The 20,821-nt window shown below is 39.1% G+C and overlaps 2 protein-coding genes across 2 annotated transcripts in view; both read left to right on the top strand.

Annotated features, from left to right (window-relative positions):
- vwa7 (von Willebrand factor A domain containing 7) overlaps nucleotides 1–786 on the top strand; it is a 12,819-nt gene extending 12,033 nt beyond the window's left edge. Inside the window, exon 17 of the mRNA XM_016276688.1 lies at nucleotides 158–786. Coding sequence (XP_016132174.1) covers nucleotides 158–742 — 585 coding nt within the window. The 3' untranslated portion in view covers nucleotides 743–786. The remainder of the gene's footprint in view (nucleotides 1–157) is intronic.
- An 8,188-nt stretch (nucleotides 787–8,974) lies between these two features.
- On the top strand, nucleotides 8,975–15,787 carry LOC107588539 (sodium- and chloride-dependent GABA transporter 2-like). Its single transcript, XM_016276676.1, has 14 exons — nucleotides 8,975–9,113; nucleotides 9,214–9,348; nucleotides 9,743–9,883; nucleotides 9,992–10,079; nucleotides 10,319–10,451; nucleotides 10,621–10,755; nucleotides 12,233–12,336; nucleotides 12,538–12,662; nucleotides 12,803–12,915; nucleotides 14,332–14,469; nucleotides 14,867–14,969; nucleotides 15,069–15,169; nucleotides 15,333–15,503; nucleotides 15,665–15,787. The coding sequence occupies exons 1-14, from the start codon at nucleotides 8,975–8,977 to the stop codon at nucleotides 15,785–15,787; spliced, it is 1,749 nt and encodes a 582-aa protein (XP_016132162.1).
- The last annotated feature ends 5,034 nt before the right edge of the window (nucleotides 15,788–20,821 follow it).

Here is a 20,821-nt window from a genome sequence, read left to right as displayed (position 1 = left end):
GTGTGTGTGTGTGTGTGTGTGTGTGTGTGTGTGTGTGTGTCTGGGAGCCCTGTGTCGGTGGACACAGTTTTAAGTGTGACTCAGTTTATGGGTTTACTGTCTCATTATGTGAATAAGACATTATAAATGTTTAAACGTGGTCATGTAACAATTCCAGGAGCCTGACAAAATGCCTCCGGCATGTTCTTCCCTGCACGTGGAGTCCTCCTGCCCCTCTCTGTGCTCTCAGAGCAGATGGAAAGTCTCATTTGTAGCAAAAGACAGAGGTCACTCTGGACTGGCATCCATACAGCTGGCACAAGGAGAAGGCACTCTCATTCTGTCCGAAATGTCTATGCAGAGGCATGAAGAACATTTCCCACAGCTTCATGAAGAGACCACAGGAGGAGTCCATCTTCTATTGCTACAGCCACAAAAGGACACCTCAGAACAGCACTTTGGAACAGAATCTGAACAAAGGCTGGACGGAGTCCAGTTATTGAAGGGGGATCATCCAGTGAACATCAGTGAATGGACTAAGGGGAAACCCATAATGATGCGTTATTCCTCAGGCTGCTGTGCCCCTCATGCAGAGATAGTGCTGTGGGATAGAGTGGGAAATATGAGACACTGTTATCTCAAAGCCAGTCAGGAAAGAGCGTTACGAGAAAAGAACAGGGCGCACAGAGGGGAATCTACTTCATGGCTAGTTCTCATGTTGTGGGGCCACTTAACATTGAGCTTTATCTATGACCACAAATGAAATTTGTTGAGTTACTCTTATTATGCAGCTCTGTGTGGACACATATTATTAGTCTTTTGTACCTAGCATGCTTAAAGGGATAGTTCACCCAAAAATTAAAATTATGTCATTAATTACTCACCCTCATGTTGTTCCAAACCCGTCAAACCTTTGTTCTTCTTCGAAACAAAAATTAAAGGTCCTATTATGCTCTTTTACAAAGTTTTGATTTTGTTTTGGGGGTGTACTAGAACAGGCTCTCATACTAGGTTGTTCGAAAAACACATTATTTTTCACATATTTTACATTATTACAACACCTCTCTCCCCAGTCTGGCATGAACGGCTCAAATAGCTCCTGTATCAAATGAATGTGCTGTGATTAGTTAGCTGGGCCAGTGTGTGTTGTGATTGGCACCACTCGGCGCCTGGTCGGGAAAGGTCATGCCCCTTACCATAGCCGCCTGCAAGCTTCAGTGAAAATATTGCGTCAAAATCAAATCAATTTGAGTGCGATTTAAACCCAGATGATTGTAACCACTCTAAGTTCGTATGCCTTGGGAAAGCTAGCTTGTCTCCGACATAGTGATAACACTCGTTGCCTTCTCTAGTGCAGCTCAACCAGGTCTCGTCCCATTCGTCGGTATTTGTGATATCACAAATCCAGGAAAATATGAGTTGTAGTCCAAACGAGTCGTTCGTTGTAGTTTTTGAAAAGTGATTTCTGTTAAATAAAATATCTCCTTTTGAAGTAGACTTTGAGCTTTGTAACTTTGCAGATCTTTTTAATGCTCAAACAGCAACATTACAGAGTAACTAAAGTTGAAAAAGTGAAAAAGCATAATAGGACCCCTTTAAGATATTTTGGATGAAATTCAAGAACTTTCGTGTGGTTATTTTTTGTTTTCTTTGCACACAAAAAGTATTCTCGTAGCTTTATAAAATTAAAGCCCTAAGTATACTTCGTTTTTGTACATGTACGCTAGCGTATGCGTACAGTTGAATGCATAGCCTTTCAAAGTATACTCCATTTGATGTTGTGCGCAAACGCGTGCGGTCGACACATGCGTTCTTGAAAGCTTCATCCATGTCCAGTGTATGCTCTATATTCTCCTATAAGTCATGGCCGATAACAAGTATTTTTGAACTCTTTTAAACCAAAGCTGAGCGGTCTCATACCCTCTCGCTCACAAGCACTTGTCAATGTGAGCGTCTGTTGTTGTTGCAATCTCCGCTATTTTGTTGTTGTTGTTCTGTCTCTTTAGTTTCGTTTTCTACTGTCAAACATTATTTGTTGACAGTAGAAAAGGTTGTATTTACCCTGTAACTACATGGAACAAGGGGGGAACAAAGCACCACTTTAATTTACAGCCCGCAGATGTTGAATTTACCCTGCAACTACATGGAACAAGGGGGGAACAAAGCACCACTTTCATTTACGGCCCGCAAATTTTGTATTTACCCTGTAGCTACATGGAACAAGGGGGGAACAAAGCACCACTTTAATTTACAGCCCGCAAATATTGTATTTACCCTGTAACTACATGGAACAAGGGAGGAATAAGTTGGACTTAAACACAGAACAAGTGTATATTTGCACAGTGATTACAGAGAAAAATATTGCACTAGTTTTAATTTAATTGTTCGATGGCCAAATTAAACCCTCTAAACTTTTTTGCTATAAAAACACCACAATATACATCCACTTAAATTTAAATGTTGTATCATGTATTTTTTCTGCGAACAGCTGGAAAGATGTAAGCTTGTTTTAAGCTGCATTGAACCTTGATGGTATATCATGCAAAGTTATTTGGTGATAGTGGTGTTGAGAAGTTGCTGGTGTGAATTTGCTGAAATCTATGAATAAGCTTTCATTAGTTAAGTAGACACGTGAATTATAAATCATAACAGAAACTGAACTAATTTCACTAGATGTCCAGTTTTGTTGTTTAGTAATCTCCATCATGTCCATCCTTTAATAATAGAATGTGTTATATATAGTATAAATGATTTGTTACCCCTTTATTCCCTAAACTTAGCATATTATTCCCTTATTCCTACACGGAAGTACTGAATAGGTACACTATAGGCATGGGCCGATTACCAGTATTTCAAGTCTCCTCAAAGACTCACTGAAAGGAATCCCTCGGGTTGAGTGCAGTGTAGAGAGTAACACGACCCTCCTCCTCCTGTTGGTGAGAGCGAGCGGTCAGTCACGTGTGTGTTCTGTGAAGACCAGAGAGGTTAAAATGTCTGTAAGGAATTTTAGTCTGTTCTCTGTCTTAGGTGGAGGGGAAAAGTCAATCCGAAGAGCTTGTGGTCACTATCACATGTTTCCATGTGGCGGTCACGCTGTGCATCTCTTTTGACCATTATTCTTGATAACTTGCCCCAAAATTGACAATCTCCTTGGAATTGTCAATAAGTGTTCGTTTGTGTTAATGTTGAAAACTGTTCTGTGACAGAGTGGTTTAGGCTTGCTTCAGACTGGCTAATGCTCGGGTCTGATTTATGACATCCTGTTGTCTTGGGCCTCTTGTGGAATGTTTTGACTCCTAATGTTTCAAACATGTTTTGACCAAAACTTAGATTGTCTAATTCGGTCTGATATCCTACATCACTCACTGTTCATGATGCACAAACTATTGGAAGTAAATCCTCAATGTTGATTTGGGGGTTTATATAAATGTGTTTCTGAGTGGAACTGTAATGTTTCAAGTGCAGGTAAGCATGAAGAGTCAGATTCCAGAAGTTACAATTCAAGGATTTATTAGCATCAAAGGCCAACAGCAAACACAGCCTGCATGCCACATGGTTGCTCACATTCAATTATTCTTCTACACCTTTTATAGGTACCAACTTAGTAACCCATAGTGCCCTCTTCTGGTGAATCAATAATACAAGAACACAACATATTCCCCCATTACTTAAATCATACATTCCTCACTGAATCCCAAAATTTAAAGTTGGATGTCCTTTTGGAACATGAACTGGACTCTGTATATGCACCCAATCTCCCTGTTTGAAGTTAGGGGTATGAGCTCTTCGTCTAGAATCCATATATGCTTTCATTTTCTTTTGTGACAGGGATACTTTCTGACTCACAACACTTTTGCTGGTTACAGGAGGAGGAATGATGTTCAGACAAGTACGCATTTTCCTACCACAGAATAACTCAAATGGAGATAATCCAGTAACAGAATGCGGAGTAGCACGGTAAACTTGAAGAAATTGTGTTACTATTGGGTTCCATGGCTTCCCAGACACAATAGCAGATTGAATACAGCTCTTGAGCACACGGTGAAATCTCTCAATGGCACCATTTGCAGCTGGATGATAGACTGATGTACATATATGCTGAATATCTCTCTTTTTCAGAAACTCAGGAAACTCCACTGAATGGAATTGACATCCATTGTCAGACACAAGGTATTGAGGATTTCCAAATCGACCAAAAACAGATGTCAGAAACTTAACAACATTTTGAGTTGTGATCGAAGAAGTAAATGCCATTTTAGGCCACTTACTATGGTAATCAATCAGAGTTATCATATAACGACAATCCCAAGTAGCAGTTTCAAATGGGCCCACTATGTCAACAGCTACTTTTTCCCATGGGCCAGAGGGATAAGGTACAGGTTGCAAAGGTGCAGCAGAAACAATAGCCGTTTTGTCAGAAGAGACACAAACTTGACAGTTCTTGACCTTTTCTTTGACCAAAGAATCAATACCTGGCCACCAGTAGAGTTCCCGAAGGCGCTGCTTTGTACGCATAATTCCTTGATGGCCATCATGGGCCAAGTTCACCTAGATCTGCCGTAGTGAAACAGGAACAAGAAGACGTGCTCCTCTGAATACATATTTCTTTTGAACACTTAATTTAATCCCTTACTTGAAAATAGGGACGTAGTTTTTTATTAACAGCCATTGACGAAGAAGGACATCCACCATCAATTTGTGCACGTAACGAAGTCAATTCTGGACATGATGCAGAGGCAGAAGCATATTCAGTTGAAGTTATAGCAGACATCTCAGAAGACAAAAATGCAACGAATTCAGGTTCTGCATCAGAAAGATCCTCTTCAGAAGCTGGTAAATGCAATCGAGACAGACAGTCAACAGTACGATTTTGAGAACCAAGACTGTAAACTTCTTCATAGTTAAAACATAAGAGTCGTGCTGCCCAACGTGCAATTCTCATTCCTGCACGATCTGTACCTTTGAGAGAAAGAAGCACTTTTAAAGCTTTATGATCAGTACGCAAGAAAAATTTTCGACCCAAAAGATAGATTCTCAATTTTTGACAGCCCAGACACATGCTAAGGCTTCTTTTTCAATTGTTGAATACTTGCGTTCAGCAGTTGACAAAGTTCTTGAAGCAAATGCAACAATGCATTCAGTTTTATCTTCATGAATTTGAGCCAGTACATCACCTAGTCCATAGTTTGATGCATCAGTTGAAACCACAACTGGCAAACTAGGATCAAATAATGCCAAAGCAGAACTTTTAAAGTAGCAACTCTTTCACAGCGTTGAAACTTTTCTGAGCCTCTTCCGACCAACTGAAGTCAACTCCTTTCCTGATACAAGCATGCAATGGCTCTACCACAGTGGCAAAATTTGGAATAAACTTGCTGTACCATGAGATTAATCCAAGAAAGGAACGAAGCTGGTGTGCATCTGTAGGAACTGGTGCATGAAGCATTGCATTAAGATGATCCTCGTTTGGATGAACACCTTGTGCGGACACTGTATGACCCAAAAAACATAGACTTGTCTTACTGAATTGACATTTTGAAGTATTCAATTGAAGTCCTGCACTCTGCAAGAGTTGAAGAACTTTGTTGAGCATGCAATCATGTTCACTCTGTGTCCGACCCCAGACAATGATATCATCGAGATAGTGGGCGACATTTGTCAATCCTTGCAGTACAGTTGCTAACATTTTCTGGAATGCAGAAGGTGCCGAAGCTAGGCCAAATGGTACACGGCAAAACCTAAATAGACCTTCGTGTGTTATAAATGCAGTCAAATCACGACTTTCTTCATGTAATAAGAGTTGAAAATAAGCACTCTCCAAGTCAATTGTAGAGAAAACAGTTGCTCCACATAGCTTAGACAACAATTCCTCAATATGTGGCAGAGGATAACTGTCCGTGATCACAGCTTTGTTTGCTTCTCGTAAATCTACACACATGCGAATGCCTTCTGATTTTTTCTGCACTACAACAATTGGTGAAACCCAAGGTGATGCATCAACTTTCTCAATAACACCTAGGTCAAGAAGACTTTGAAGTTCTTCAGAAACAGCATTCCGAACAGACAATGGTAAACGTCTGAGTTTTTGACGTACAGGTGCAACATTGGAAGAGATCTTTACCTTATGCAGGAAACCTTTTGCACATCCCAGTTTATCCACAGGCACTGAAGCAGAAAGGCCCATCACATGTGCTGGAGGTTGAGCAGATTTTATCGGAACAGAAGATGCTCCAAAGTGAAGATGCAGGCCATTAATTAAATCCATTCCGAGAAGAGCAGTGCCAGACTCAACTATAAAAATGGAAGTCTCGCAGTTAACATCATTCTTGGTGACAGTAACAGGTAAGCATCCAAGCACTGGTATTGGATCACGGGAATAAGTCACCAATTTAACAGAAGGAGGCAGCAAGGAGTCTTTCTTAAAATATGTCTCGTACACAAATTTTGGCAAAATGGTAACAGAGGACTCAGAATCCACTATCAACTCCACAGGTACAGAAGCAGAAGCAGTTGTGATTGTAGCAGTACACTTAATCTTATCAGTTAGCACATTTTGCATGTACAAAATTTGAAGTTCAGGCAATTCAATTTCATGTACGAAGCATGTTTGTTGTGAATGACATACTCTTGAAAAATGTCCAATCTTTTGACAATTATGGCATTTTCCTGAAACAGCAGGGCATCTAGAATCATTTGCAAGATGTTTTGTTGATCCACAACGATAACATGCACAGACTGATGAAGTCATCTTAGAAGCCTTAAAGGTTTTAGTGGAAACAGAAGGCTTTGTAGATGCAGAGTATTTAATTTTATACTGACCAACAGCTGCTATAGACCTTCCTTGTATTGCTTGCACAGGCACCACCTTCCGGTCTGATATGGTTTTTAACTTGTTCACCAGCAGCTTCAATTTGAGTAGCATTTGTGATGGCTTTACTAAGGGTCAAGTCAGTCTCCAACAACAACTTTTCTCTAATACGATGACTGGTCACATTTTCTACTAATTGATCACGTAACATTTCATCAAGATTTGATCCAAACTCACATGTGGCTGCTAAATCTCGGAGTGAGGTTACATACTGTAGGACTGTTTCACCAGGTACTTGAGCTCGTTTTCTAAAAGCATGCCGTTCTGCAATTACATTCCGTCGAGGAACAAAGTATGCTTGTAAAACCTCAATAGCATCCTCCATCGTCTCTCCTTGATTTGGCAAGGTATAAAATAATCTCTGACCTTCTGTGCCCAAACAATGAAGAAATAGAGCTCTCTTTCGTGCAACAGGCCATTCATCTCCAGATGCATTAACGACCAGTAAATAATTCCTGAACATCTTTAGCCAAACATCAAAGGGTATCGAAGGCTCACCAGGACATGGCAGGAATGGCGTAGGAAATGAAGCAACTGCAGCCATCTTTCATTCATAAAGGTAAAATCCAGGTAAGCATGAAGAGTCAGATTCCAGAAGTTACAATTCAAGGATTTATTAGCATCAAAGGCCAACAGCAAACACAGCCTGCATGTCACATGGTTGCTCACATTCAATTATTCTTCTACAACTTTTATAGGTACCAACTTAGTAACCCATAGTGCCCTCTTCTGGTGAATCAATAATACAAGAACACAACAGACACTTGACACATTTTCGTAAGCTGTGTAATTAATGCAGCAATGATTTTTATAGCATCAAAGGCCAACAGCAAACACAGCCTGCATGTCACATGGTTGCTCACATTCAATTATTCTTCTACAACTTTTATAGGTACCAACTTAGTAACCCATAGTGCCCTCTTCTGGTGAATCAATAATACAAGAACACAACAGGAACTGACTGTCTTCAGAAAAGTTAAAGTGGTATTTTCTTTTCATCTTGTCTCTGTATAGTTCATATTAAAGCAGAGTCTAGCAGCTGCTTTGTTTACAGCGGTAACCAAGGAAACGCTGTATCTGGTGTTCCATGAGCGCCTCCTGCTGTCAAAGAGTGAATATGCGTCTTATTGAGAGCTTATGCTGTTTGTTTCATTCAGGCATGTAGTATAATTTCACAAAGCTAGTCAGAACATTCTGTTTTTGCTTCAAATTGGGTTATTATTGAATCAAATTATGTATATGAAATTATATAACTAAATTATATAAATGATATGCATCTGAATTATATAACTAAAAATAAATAACTAATTACAGATTTAGGTTAAATAAAGATGTAAGTCTTTTTTCTTCTTCTTTTTAGGAAACAAATCAAAGAAACAATAAACAAATTCTACTGTTCCTAATATTCTGTATGTTGCTCAAAAACAAAATATATTGTGTTCTGCAGAAAAAAGTTTTTTTTTTACCCAATCATTTAAAAATAACTAGCTATGACAATACTGTGATATCGTGAAACCGTGATATTTTTGCTTAAGGTTATCATACCGTCAAAATCTCATACCGGCCCATGCCTAGAATTACAAAAAATTATGCTGTAACTTCAGTTTACTTGCGCAGTTCTTTGCAGGTTGCATATCTGGTTGTTACCCCCTTATTACCCAAACATATTGTTCCCTTATACCTACACGTACGTTCTTTATAGGTATGTTATAATTACAGAAACGTACACCGTAAATTCAGTATACTTAGGTAGTTCTTTGCGGGTTGTAATCTAAAGCATTACCAAAAGTTTTTCTAGGTTTAATGTTAATTGGAAGCACAAATCTGCTGCATTGAATGTCTTCCTAGACTGGAGGCTTTTTAGGTTTTACATACTGTTTAATCAAACCTTGTTTTAATACCAGTCACTTTGCATTCTTTACTGATTTTGCCTACCTGTATTTTCTGTTTCTTTAAAAATTTAACTGTGGTTGTAAGTTCAGCTGGGGAGGATCTGTCAATAAATCGCTTGACACATTTGAATAAACTAATGTTAAGCAGAAAACTAACCAGAATGCAGTACATCAACCACCACTGCAGAATTAGTGCAGTCTGGACATCAATGGAAACGTGTGAAAACTGTGTGGAATGGACAGAATAGAAGGACAAATAGAGGAGAGAGGGCACTGGGGCAGTAAAGCAGAGTTTCTTCTGGCTGTGGCAGGGAATGTGATTGGACTGGGTAACGTGTGGAGGTTTCCTTACCTCTGCTACAAGTATGGAGGAGGTATAAAACCAGCTGCAACCTAAATATACAATACACTTACTCCCTTAGCATTATGTCAGTGATATTTAAATTATGTGTTTTTGCATTGGTGTGTACTCAGGGGCATTCCTGATACCCTACCTGGTGTTTGTGGTTACCTGTGGGGTGCCTCTGTTCCTGCTAGAGACATCTATGGGACAGTACACGCAGGAAGGGGGTATTACATGTTGGCATCGGCTCTGTCCACTTGCTGAGGGTGAGAGTTATAAAAACGTCTCTTTATAAAATGTTTAATTACATTTCTTTAATCTTTTTGTATTGCACTTTTTTCATGCAGTTTTATACATATGTCGAAGTGGCATTTTTTTTCTCTTTATATCAGCTATTTCCTTTTCTCTTTTTTTCTTTGTTAAATTAACAATATTAATTGTTATAATTAACAATATTGTCTTCATGTAAAAATATGAATGTATGTTTCAGTAGAAAAAGACTGATGGAAGAAACCATCTGGTTTAATAAATAATCAGTAGAAAGACACAAAACTCAAAGTGCAGTGTAAAAGAATCCAGCATTCATTTAAACTGGGTAAATCATCCTTTAAATCTTGTTTTGATTCTCTTCTAGTCATTGTATCTGTTTGCTTTTGTCAGGTATTGGCTATGCAGGACAACTGATTCTTCTCTACAGTTGCATGTATTACATCGTCATTCTGTCTTGGGCGCTTTTCTACCTCATCTCCTCTTTTAGCTCCCAACTTCCGTGGGCCAGTTGTGACAACACCTGGAACACAGGTGATGATCTAAATAAATAAATAATCATAATATTAAACCTGTCTGCTGCCATCTTCTGAATATCAAATCTTAATTTCCCACTTTTCTTTTTCTTTTTCTTTTTCTTAGATGACTGTGTAAATCTTGCTGCAAAGAATTTGACCCTCAACCGAACAACGCTGATTAATTCAACACCTGCAGCTACTGAGTTCTGGGAGTAAATAATTACAGTGATACAGGGTTTTGCAAGAACATTGTGAACGATATCTTTTGGGGGACCATCAAAATGAAGTGTTAGCAGATATTTAGCAGGCAGTCATATTTACCAACACTCTAATGACTGGTAGTTGACACGTAGTTAAAGTTACTTCGAGTTAGTAGAATGTCTAAAGTGGACTATCAAAATAAAGCGCTACCAAAAACAAAAGCATATTGTTTCTGATTCTCTCATTACAGACGCAGAGTGCTCTCTCTCTCTGGAGGTATTGAGGAGATCGGTAGGATCAACTGGGAGATTCTTCTGTGTCTTATTGCAATGTGGGTCATATGTTATTTCTGCATCTGGAAAGGAGTCAAATCTACAGGCAAGGTGTGCAAAAATGTCACTATTTGTATGTACTACTTTCTGAAAAAAAATCAATTAGTTCTATTTATTGGTAAGAAAGTAGTGTTTTGTCACATTGCTTTCATCTATGTGGCAGAAGGACGATAAAAAAACGATTTTTGGCAGTAATTTAATATTGCAATTGTGCCTGTAGGTGGTGTATTTCACAGCTACATTTCCTTATGTGATGCTGCTTGTGTTGCTGATTCGTGGGTTGACTCTTCCTGGAGCTCTGCAGGGGATTGTGTTTTACCTGTACCCTGAACCGGCCCGTCTCTTTGATCCGCAGGTAACCCCAGCATCTGCCCTCTACCCCAATGTGACCTTACAACCACATATAGCCTAAAGCTAATGACTAGATCACATTATTATTTAAAGGGGTCATATGATGCAATTTCAAATTTTCCTTTCTCTTTGGAGTGTTACATGCTGTTCGTGCATAGATAAGATCCCTAAAGTTGCAAAGACTAAAGTCTCAAATCAAAAGCGATATTCTTTATAAAATTAAAGACTTGTCCACGCCCTCCTAAAACGTCTCGTTTAAACACGCCCCCACATGTCTACGTCACAATGTGGGATATTTGCATATTTGCAAAACACCGCCCAAATGTTCACGCAAAGAAAGAAGGCATAACTTTTATTCTCGCTGTAGTATTGTTGCCGCTGCCGCCATGTCGTGGAGACGCTGTGTGTTTCGTTGTGAAAGCGAAACTACTTTGTTTGGAATTCCAAAAGAGGACGATATCCGCTTAGTCATGCCTAGAGCTGATCCGTGCTGGTCGCTGAGGAAATACATCAACTTCGTGCTGTGGATAGCCGGATCGGCTTTCACCGTGGATGAAGCGGAGTCCGCCGGGCCGCTCCTTTGTCGAATCCGCCGGCCGCCGGTCACTCAAGTCCGCCGTGTGTGACGCTGTGTGTTTCATTGTGAAAGCGAAACTACATTGTTTGGCCTTCCAAAAGAGGACACAACTAGAAATCAGTGGTTAAGTTGTATTTACAACACTGTTCCAGAACACTTCAACCCAAATATTCAGATGTGTGCAGCGCATTTTATGGAGGACTGTTTCCTGATCCTGGAAGAGTAGACTACAGTGCCAGCTGTTCTGACTCACAGACTGTAAGTACGTTTTCATATTTAAAGAATTTGCCACTGACGATTCAAACATGAGTTTTGAGCAGTGTAGAGTAGCGCTTGTTGTTTGTCATTTCTCCGATCACAAATGCAAACATGGTTTTATGTTTACGCGGCGTGATGCAACGCAACGCGTAAAAAGACAGTATAAGTCATTATAATCCATAATGATGTCCCCACTGGATGCAACAAATGCCTAGTTTATAATGGGTTTTTTAATGTTTTTGTTTCGTTGCTCAATCACAGTATGGTAACGGGCGTAACATTTCCGTCACATGCTTGAGGTATTCAGCCAATAACAATGCACTGGATAGCTGGCCAATCAGAGCACACCTCGCTTTTCAGAACGATGAGCTTTGTAAAAATCGACGCGTTTCAGAAAGGCGGGGCATAGAGGAGAAATAATAATGTACAGTATGTGGAAAATAATGTGTTTTTTGAACCTTAAACCACATAAACACATTTCATTCACCAAATACACAAAATAATGTTCTTTTTGGCAACATCATATGACCCCTTTAACATTTTTAACGTATCACTACATTTTAACATTAAAAAGTATGTTTTTTTCTGTACCTAGCAACACATTTATACTATTACTGTATTTAAATTTCTATGTGTGTGTGTGTAGGTTTGGTTGGAGGCCGGAGCTCAGATCTTATTTTCCTATAGTGTGTCTGTTGGCACTCTCACTGTTTTAGCCAGCTACAATAAATACAACAACAACTGCTACAGGTTAGTATTGATGCTTTCCATAAAATGACAAAGAATAAGAATATAAAATGGTTAAACAATTGAACAAATTAACTATTTGTTATGTTGTATTAGCTAAATGAAATTCTTGAAATTTATACTGCATGTGATTTTCAGGCAGCAAATGCTAGACAATGAATGACGTTGTTCGTGTGTGTTTTTATAAACTACTCTGTCTATCAGGGACAGCTTGTGGCTTTGCGTTCTGAACAGTTGCACGAGTTTGGTGGCTGGCTTTGCTGTGTTCTCGGTATTGGGCTTCATGGCCCAAGAGCAGGGCATCCCCATTGCAGAGGTGGCAGAATCAGGTAATGCAACATTTTATGAAAACACTGGATGTATTTAAGAGAACTGAAAGCTTAATGAAATACTGCAAACAGAGACTGTATTCAAGTTATGACTAATAATACGTACTGCTCAAAATCTGATCTCGAACTGTCTCTGACAGGGCCAGGACTAGCATTCATAGCTTATCCACAGGCAGTAGCTATGATGCCTCTTCCTCAGTTGTGGGCTGTTTGTTTCTTCATCATGATTATTTTGCTGGGGCTAGATACACAGGTGAGCTAAAACTGACTAAGAAGTGGTAACAACTTGAAATGCAAATCACTACAAATTTTGCTTTAACAGTATAAAATTAATCAAAATTGTAGTTTTCTGAATGCTAGTTTAAAATTTAGATTTAACATTTATATGTACAACTAAAATTATATTTACACTGAATATTTATAGTTCCCCTTCAGGAACTCGAGCTGCGTCGAGTCGCTTTGGGAACGCCCTTGCGTGACCGCGTTCTGAAGCACGTGTCAAATCCGTCCAATGGCGCAGCGAGACGTCACGAGCAGGGTGACGTAAGCACCAGAAAGCATAAAGGCACATCCGGCCGGGCGCAAACCAGCTTCTGCTCTTCAGTAGCGCTCTGTGTATGTGTCTGTCTATTTACTGTTGTCTGTCCGCACAAGCACTCATATATATAAAACAATGAGAAAGTCTATGGCGAGCGAACGGCATTACAAACGCTGTGTTTCTCCCTGCCCACGATATCTGGCGGCAGGGGATACACACGATGTGTGTGTCGTTTGTTTAGGAGCAGAGCATGCACGGTCAGCTTTCGAGCAGCTGATTGTCATCACTGCGAGCTCTCGCTGCGCACGCTCCGCTCTCGCCTGGCTGCGTTTGATGACAGCGGCCAGGCTCGCGATCCCGCTGTTGCCGAGGCACAGCGCAGACTGTTGTCGTGGGGATCGCGGGTGGATTTAGCGGAGGGATCCGAGACGGGCTCGTCCTTTTCTCGGTCCTCATCCGCTAGATCCGCGGCTCTCTCTCTCTCGCGGCCCCCCCCCCCGCGAGAGAGAAATATTCTCGTTCCCAAAGCGACTCGACGCAGCTCGAGTTCCTGAAGGGGAACGTCTCTAGGGTACGTATGTAACCATGGTTCCCCGAGGGAACGAGACGCTGCGTCTCTTTGCCATACTCCCTGCATCCCTGCAGGCGCTACTTCATCGAAGCTGGTTTGCGCCCGGCCGGATGTGCCTTTATGCTTTCTGGTGCTTACGTCACCCTGCTCGTGACGTCTCGCTGCGCCATTGGACGGATTTGACACGTGCTTCAGAACGCGGTCACGCAAGGGCGTTCCCAAAGCGACTCGACGCAGCGTCTCGTTCCCTCGGGGAACCATGGTTACATACGTAACCTAGAGACGTTTTGTTATAAAATTAAATATGTGTACAGCATTGACCAAAAATATTAGACCAAAGAAAAAAGCAGGGTTCATGAATTGCAAACATTTTATTTAGAGTATTTTCATGCTTATGGAGTATAAATACAACAGCAGCTCCAAATTCACTTGGGATCTTTTGGTGTTAGTTGGAAAACCAGCGTTCAGTGTGCTGAAGCGATAGTTCACCCAACAATGAAAATTCTGTTATCATTTACTCACCCTCATGTTGTTCCATACATATGACTTTCCTTTTGAAGTTTGTTTCAATGGAAGCCGTCACAACGTCAGTGATGGACCTGTTCCCCATGATTCTGCGCAGAGAAGGACGGCGAGAAATCTTCATTCTGCTCTTCTGTCTCACTTGCTTTTTGGGCCAATTCATCATGGTTACAGAGGTCAGAAGAAACTGTGTTTAGAGTGAGGAGAGTAAAATGAACTAAATTTGAATTTCCCTCTGGGATTAATAAAGTATCTAAAATGAGTTATCACACTAAAAAAATGAACTGAGCCTACAATATAAAGGCATAATGTTAAAATGAACAGTAAACCAATTAATTAATTAACAAACCAAAAAAATTTACTGAACCTATAAAGGCCAATGTTCAAAAACATTTTTGTTATCATGTTTAAATTGAAGATAATAAATAGCCAATTTAAACTTCTAAAAATTCCCATGGAGAGCTGTAAGACTGAGAGCCTGTGCAATTGTATTTCTTTAATTTGTGTTTTATATTATTACTGCCACAATACCTTAACCTGGCCCTGGTTATAATGTTGTATTGTGACTTGCAGGGGGGGATATATGTATTCCAGTTGTTTGACTACTATGCCTGTAATGGAGCCTGTGTACTGTTCCTGTCTGTGTTTGAATCTCTGGTCATGGGTTGGATTTTTGGTGAGTCGCACACAAGCCAAAACCATAACATGATAAAGCCAACAGAATACATTGTCAATGCTGGAAAGCCAGTGAAGCTAAATCTTCTGCACACCACAGGGGCTGAGAGAATGTTTGACATCATTGAAGACATGACAAAGTCACGGCCCAACTATATATTCATGCTGTGCTGGAAATACCTGACTCCTCTCGTATCTGTGGTGAGTGTCTCTGCATTCTGATTGGGCCTGTTTTGTCCTAAAATTTATAATATTTGTGAATATCTGAGGCATTTCTTAGCCATAGTGTTGAACTCAGTTCTTGCTATCTTTTTTCTTTTGCATCCTTTTTCACTCTTTCTCTTTCTCTTCTGTCCATTCTCAGGTGTCTTTTGTCTGTTCTATGGTGGAGTACACACCCCTCACTTTTAACCGCTGGTATGTGTACCCAGACTGGGCGTATGCACTAGGCTGGTTACTGGCTCTGTCCTCCATCGTACTGGTGCCTGGATGGGCGCTGGGTCAACTGTTTGCTGGGAAAGGGAGTCTGAAACAGGTCAGGAGGAAAACATGTTTATCCCTGGCATTTTATAAGATAAACAAGGCAAGAAACAGTAAATGCTAATCTACACAACTAACCAAGAGAATATGTCTAGTCCACTTTCAAGTTTTAGTACTACCTCACTGTTGTTTTCCCGTGTTTGTGTGTCTCGACAGCGTTGGCGTCACCTGTGTAGTCCTGATCCAGAGCTTCCTCTCACCTGTAAACAAAGAGCTGAAATGAAGGAAACTACTTTCACTGCAGAGATGGAAGATTTAGTTAGGGCAAACATAGATTAAGATGAAAATGGACTCTAAAAAATATATATATATTTTGTATTCAATATTTTCATTACTATTTGAGTAAATAGTCATGAAGGATACTTAACAACCTGCAGAAACAAGGCCCAAAATGAATTCCTTTATCTCTGCCAACAACTAGTAATCCTATTTGCTCAACACAGAGTCAGAGGACATCCCTAAACCAGACTAGTTTAGGGTTGTTGTAACAAGCTGTTTCACACTACCAAAAAAATTTGTTAGAATGTTTCTGCATCTCATCAGGAAGTATTTTAGAGTACACATATCTATATTAGGGCTGTCAGTTGATTAAAGTTTTAATCTAATTAATTACAGGGTGCAGCGGTTAATTATTCTAATTAATCTCAAACTAAATTTGGTTGTGAAAATACTCCCAAAATATAATTTAAAGCTATTATTGTGTTAAATGTTTAGGCTACAGCGGCCTAACATAAAGTATGGAACATAAAAGAAGATAATTTGAGAAACATCTCAGTATTTTTTTTCATGCAATGAAAGTCACTGGTAACCAACAGCTTAGATACCAACAGTCTTCAAAATTACTTATTTTATGTTGTGCAAAAGAAAGTAAGTCATTCAGGTTTGAAACAACATGAGGGTGAGTAAATGATGACAGAATTTATTTATTTTTTAATAAATGAAATTATACTCTAAAGAAGAAACTAAAACTACCAGCATTTGGCAGTAAATGTCTTTATGAATCGATTTGTTCAAACAATTCTGCTGTGGCTTTATAGGTAATATTTTCGTTGGCAAAATTGAAAAAAAAACACAATATTGTGTTTAAAATATAACACAATATTACCTTCTTATTTACTGAACTGTGGTATAAAATCACATTTGCACTAGTGTTCTTCATGACAAAAACAGCACTTGTGTAATATTGCTCTCCCTGCTAGTGCGGCTTATTATGTGATATAAATATGAGACAAAAACTAGCAATTTTTTGCCCCAAAATCTTGAATTTTGTGGCATAACGGCATTTATGGAGTTGTTGCCCTGCATCATATTTGTCAACAGTCAACTGTATGAAATGGAAGATGACGTACAGATCTGGCGACGGGGCCAGTGCGTTAACTGCCTTAAAATACTTTAATCGTGTTATTTTTTCATAACTAATTCATTAAGTTAATGCGTTAAACTGACAGCCTTAATCTATATATATTAGCCTTCGTGTATTTGGCCCTTATTGTTCCTTGTTTCCTGTTCATTGTCAGGTTTTGTCCATTTGGAGCTATAATTAGTTCTTGATCTTAGTCTTAGTTCTTATCTTGTGTCTTGTTCCTCAGTTTCTTGTACATTTGTGGGGCCTCATTTCTAAAATGTTGCGCAGAATCCATCTTAAATTTGATCATCTCTCAAATTTGCGTGTAATTCATAATGAACGTACGCAGTAGGCTACGCACAGAAAACGCACATACGCCTCTCTCTTCAGATGTGAAATCTATGAATCGCAAATTATCTTGAACTTGCACGCAACTGAATGGTTTCAGCTCTCTGCCTTGTAAACGACTTCTAATTAATGTCATTAACATATAAAAGATCACCAGTCATCATCCAAATTATTTAATATAGAACAGCAAGCTTCAAGAATAGCTTACACTTCCAAAAACCCTTAGTACTCCGACAAGAAAAAGTGCGTATGTGTGCTCAGACCCTGACGTGACGCTAAGCACTTTTCCACGCCAAAGGCAGTTTTTACAAATATGATCGTTGGTGTGGATTTAAGCGTACACACACTCTAAGATCAAATCTGTGCATTTGCACGCTTTATAAATGAGGCCTGTGGTTATGTATTCATTAAATACGCTGCACTTAGATCTCACACTTGCTATCTAAGACTCATTTCTTATCAGAAGACCTAAAACTGTGATTGATCCAGCAGTTGAACTCCTGTATTTAAAGGGGTCATATGATGCTGCTAAAAAGAACATTATTTTGTGTATTTGGTGTAATGAAATGTGTTTATGCGGTTTAAGGTTAAAAAAACACATTATTTTCCACATACTGTACATTAATGTTTCTCCTCTATGCCCCACCTTTCTGAAACGCGTCGATTTTTACAAAGCTCATCGGTCTGAAAAAGTGAGGTGGGCTCTGATTGGCCAGCTATCCAGTGCGTTGTGATTGGCCGAATACCTCAAGCGTGAGACGGAAATGTTACGCCCCTCACCATATTGTGATGATGTCCTGTCAGGCCGGAGCGATGATTCAAAAACATGAAAACCCATTATAAACGAGGCATTCGTTGCATCCAGTGGGGACATAATTATGGATTATAATGACTTATACTGTCTTTTTACGAGTTGCGTTGCATCGCGCCGCGTAAACATAAAACCATGTCTGCATTTGTGATCGGATTGAAGTCCTACTCTACACTGCCCAAAAAAATTGCTTTAAATATATAAAATATAAAAACTCTTTAAATATAAAAAACATACTTACAGTCTTTGAGTCAGAACAGCCGGCATTGTAGTCTACTCTCCCAGGATCAGGAAACAGTCCTCCATAAAATGTGCTGCACACATCTGAATATTTGGGTTGAAGTGTTCTGGAACGGTGTTGTAAATACAACTTAACCACTGATTTCTAGTCGTGTCCATTTTTGGAAGGCCAAACAAAGTAGTTTCGCTTTCACAATGAAACAGCGTCACACACGGCGGCCTACAGTGAGCAGAGGCCAGGGGCTAGCGTGAGGAACGGCCGGAGGGTTAGAGTGAGCAGAGGTGGCAGGCGATTTCGACGAAGGAGCGTCCGGAAGGACATGTGACGACTTCGGGCTGGACTCCGCTTCGTCCACGGTGAAAACCGATCTGGCGATCCACAGCGCAAAGTTGTAATATTTCCTCAGCAACCAGCACGGATCAGCTCCAGGCATGACGAAGCAGATATCGTCCTCTTTTGGAAGACCAAACAAAGTAGTTTCGCTTTCACAACGAAGCACACAGCGTCTTTACGACATGGCGGCGGCAACAACAAAACTACAGCGAGAATAAAAGTTACAGCGACTTGAATTGCTTTCTTAATCCTACCATGGATAAACCACCTTCATTTACTTTTGTTCCACACGTTTCTAGTTGGATATGTGTTGCTTGTTATGAACAGAATCTTCTTGATATGGAGGTTCCACAATCCCACTTGTAATTTTTTCTCATCCACATCAAACTGCTTCTCGTATTGATTATATATTTATTTCATGTCATATGGCTCATCAGGTCAACCAAGCAAATATTGGTCCCATTACCATCTCTGACCACGCCAGGTTACTATTTCTATCCACTTAGTATGTAGTCCAAAAGCTTCTAATTTTTGGAAACTAAAGCCTTATTATTTGATGTATGACCAGTTTGTGGAATATTTAAGAGAGCATTATTCCTAGGGATCTTATATTAGAGGTATGATAATTTCCTACGTAAGCAAAAAATAAATAAATAACTAAATAAATAACAACAAAGCCAGTATTATATTTCATAATCGGAAGATATACTTACCAAAATAAAGCACTCTAGGACATTATTAAATGACATAATGATATCACAGGCTGAGATAGATGTTATTTTTGCTAGACAGTGCTTGTTTGAGATGGGAAATAAATCAAATCGTTTGTTGGCAAAACTTATAAGGAACAGACAAGGTAAAATTTATATTTCAGTGGTGAGAGATAGAGAGGGGAGAAGATGTATTGATAAAGAAATCGGCAATGTCTTTAGACAGTTTTATGTTGCACATTATTCATCTGAAGATAATTCATATAGTCTAAAAGTTTTTTTTTTTTACATTTAGAGGTCCCAGGTATAACCACTAGACAGCACAAATTATTAGAAGCCTCTCTCTCTTAGCAGTTAAATTTTATATTTCTTCTTTACTACCGGGGAAATCTCCAGGCCCTGATGGTTTTCCAGTTGAATTTTTTCAGATATTGCACAACAAGCTTGGTGGTTACATTTTTTTTGGCCCTTTCTAAAGGATTTGAAGAATCCTCTTTTTCTGATGTGATGAATACAGCAGTAATTTCACTTATCTTAAAAAAAAGTGAAAGACCCTGAAAACTGTGGCTCGTACAGGCCCATTAGCTTATTAAATGTTGATATAAAAGGTTACATTTTTACATAACGATTAGAATTGGTTATTCCCAGCAGGGACGTGCACAGACATTTTGAGGGGCAGGGGCTCAAGTGGAAAAAGGGCACTTCTCATATTTATAAAAAAAGAAATTCTAAACAAAACGTTAAATATATTAGGGGTGTGTGATATTGACAAAAAATATCTCAATATTTTTTGGGATTTTATCGATCGATATCGATATTTTGCTGAGTGTGTTATTGTGCTGATATCTTAAGGACTACCGGGGACAGCTGACTCCTAAAGTTTTTGATATTCTGCATATTCTGTGTGGTGATCAGTTCACAGCAGTGATAGAAATTAATCTTTTCCAACAAGTTTAATTTTTTTTTTTACCTTTTATGGGCATTTTTACCTTTATAAACCTTTTTATTTAAAGTGTGCATCCTCTTTTCAGTCAAATTCTTAAATTGAATCAGTCAATTAGAATAATAAGTAATTTGGACTGTTACCAAGCAAATGAAATCAGTATTGACAAAATTCATCTTTGCAATGCAGAGGCTGCATTAGAAGTGGCATTTAGATGCATTTACACACTGTTTAATGCAGGACATGAATGCATTTAACCTGCAGTTACAAATGTATTCATAGTTTTGATATTTAAAACATAAAACATTGAATATTGACATTTGAAGTTATTTTTTAAAAAAAATGAAAAGATACTTTAAATGTGAAATTAAAACTGCCAGTAGGTGGCAGCAAGTCACTGTTAATAAGTGAGTCATTGCGATTGAACCGAATCATTTAAACGGTTGATTCATTCAGGAACAAAACAGCTCATGTCAGAGATGCAAATTGGAATTATATTTGTTGGCGAAATAGAGCAAAAACAGTCAATATTGTGTCTAAAATGTGTCTTAATATTAAATTCTTGTTTATTGAACTGCTGTA

Source organism: Sinocyclocheilus grahami, unplaced genomic scaffold (genome assembly GCF_001515645.1).
Source record: "Sinocyclocheilus grahami isolate Dianchi unplaced genomic scaffold, SAMN03320097.WGS_v1.1 scaffold105.1, whole genome shotgun sequence".
Classification (NCBI taxonomy): domain Eukaryota; kingdom Metazoa; phylum Chordata; class Actinopteri; order Cypriniformes; family Cyprinidae; genus Sinocyclocheilus; species Sinocyclocheilus grahami.
This window is presented reverse-complemented; position numbering and strand designations above follow the sequence as displayed.

Bases quoted from the DNA above. Each gene is read 5' to 3' on its own strand.
- LOC107588539 (XM_016276676.1), top strand. From the start codon at position 8,975: ATGGACAGAATAGAAGGACAAATAGAGGAGAGAGGGCACTGGGGCAGT. The intron at 12,663-12,802 runs GTAATGCAACAT...TGTCTCTGACAG, and splicing joins TGCAGAGGTGGCAGAATCAG to GGCCAGGACTAGCATTCATA. The intron at 15,504-15,664 runs GTCAGGAGGAAA...GTGTCTCGACAG, and splicing joins GGAAAGGGAGTCTGAAACAG to CGTTGGCGTCACCTGTGTAG.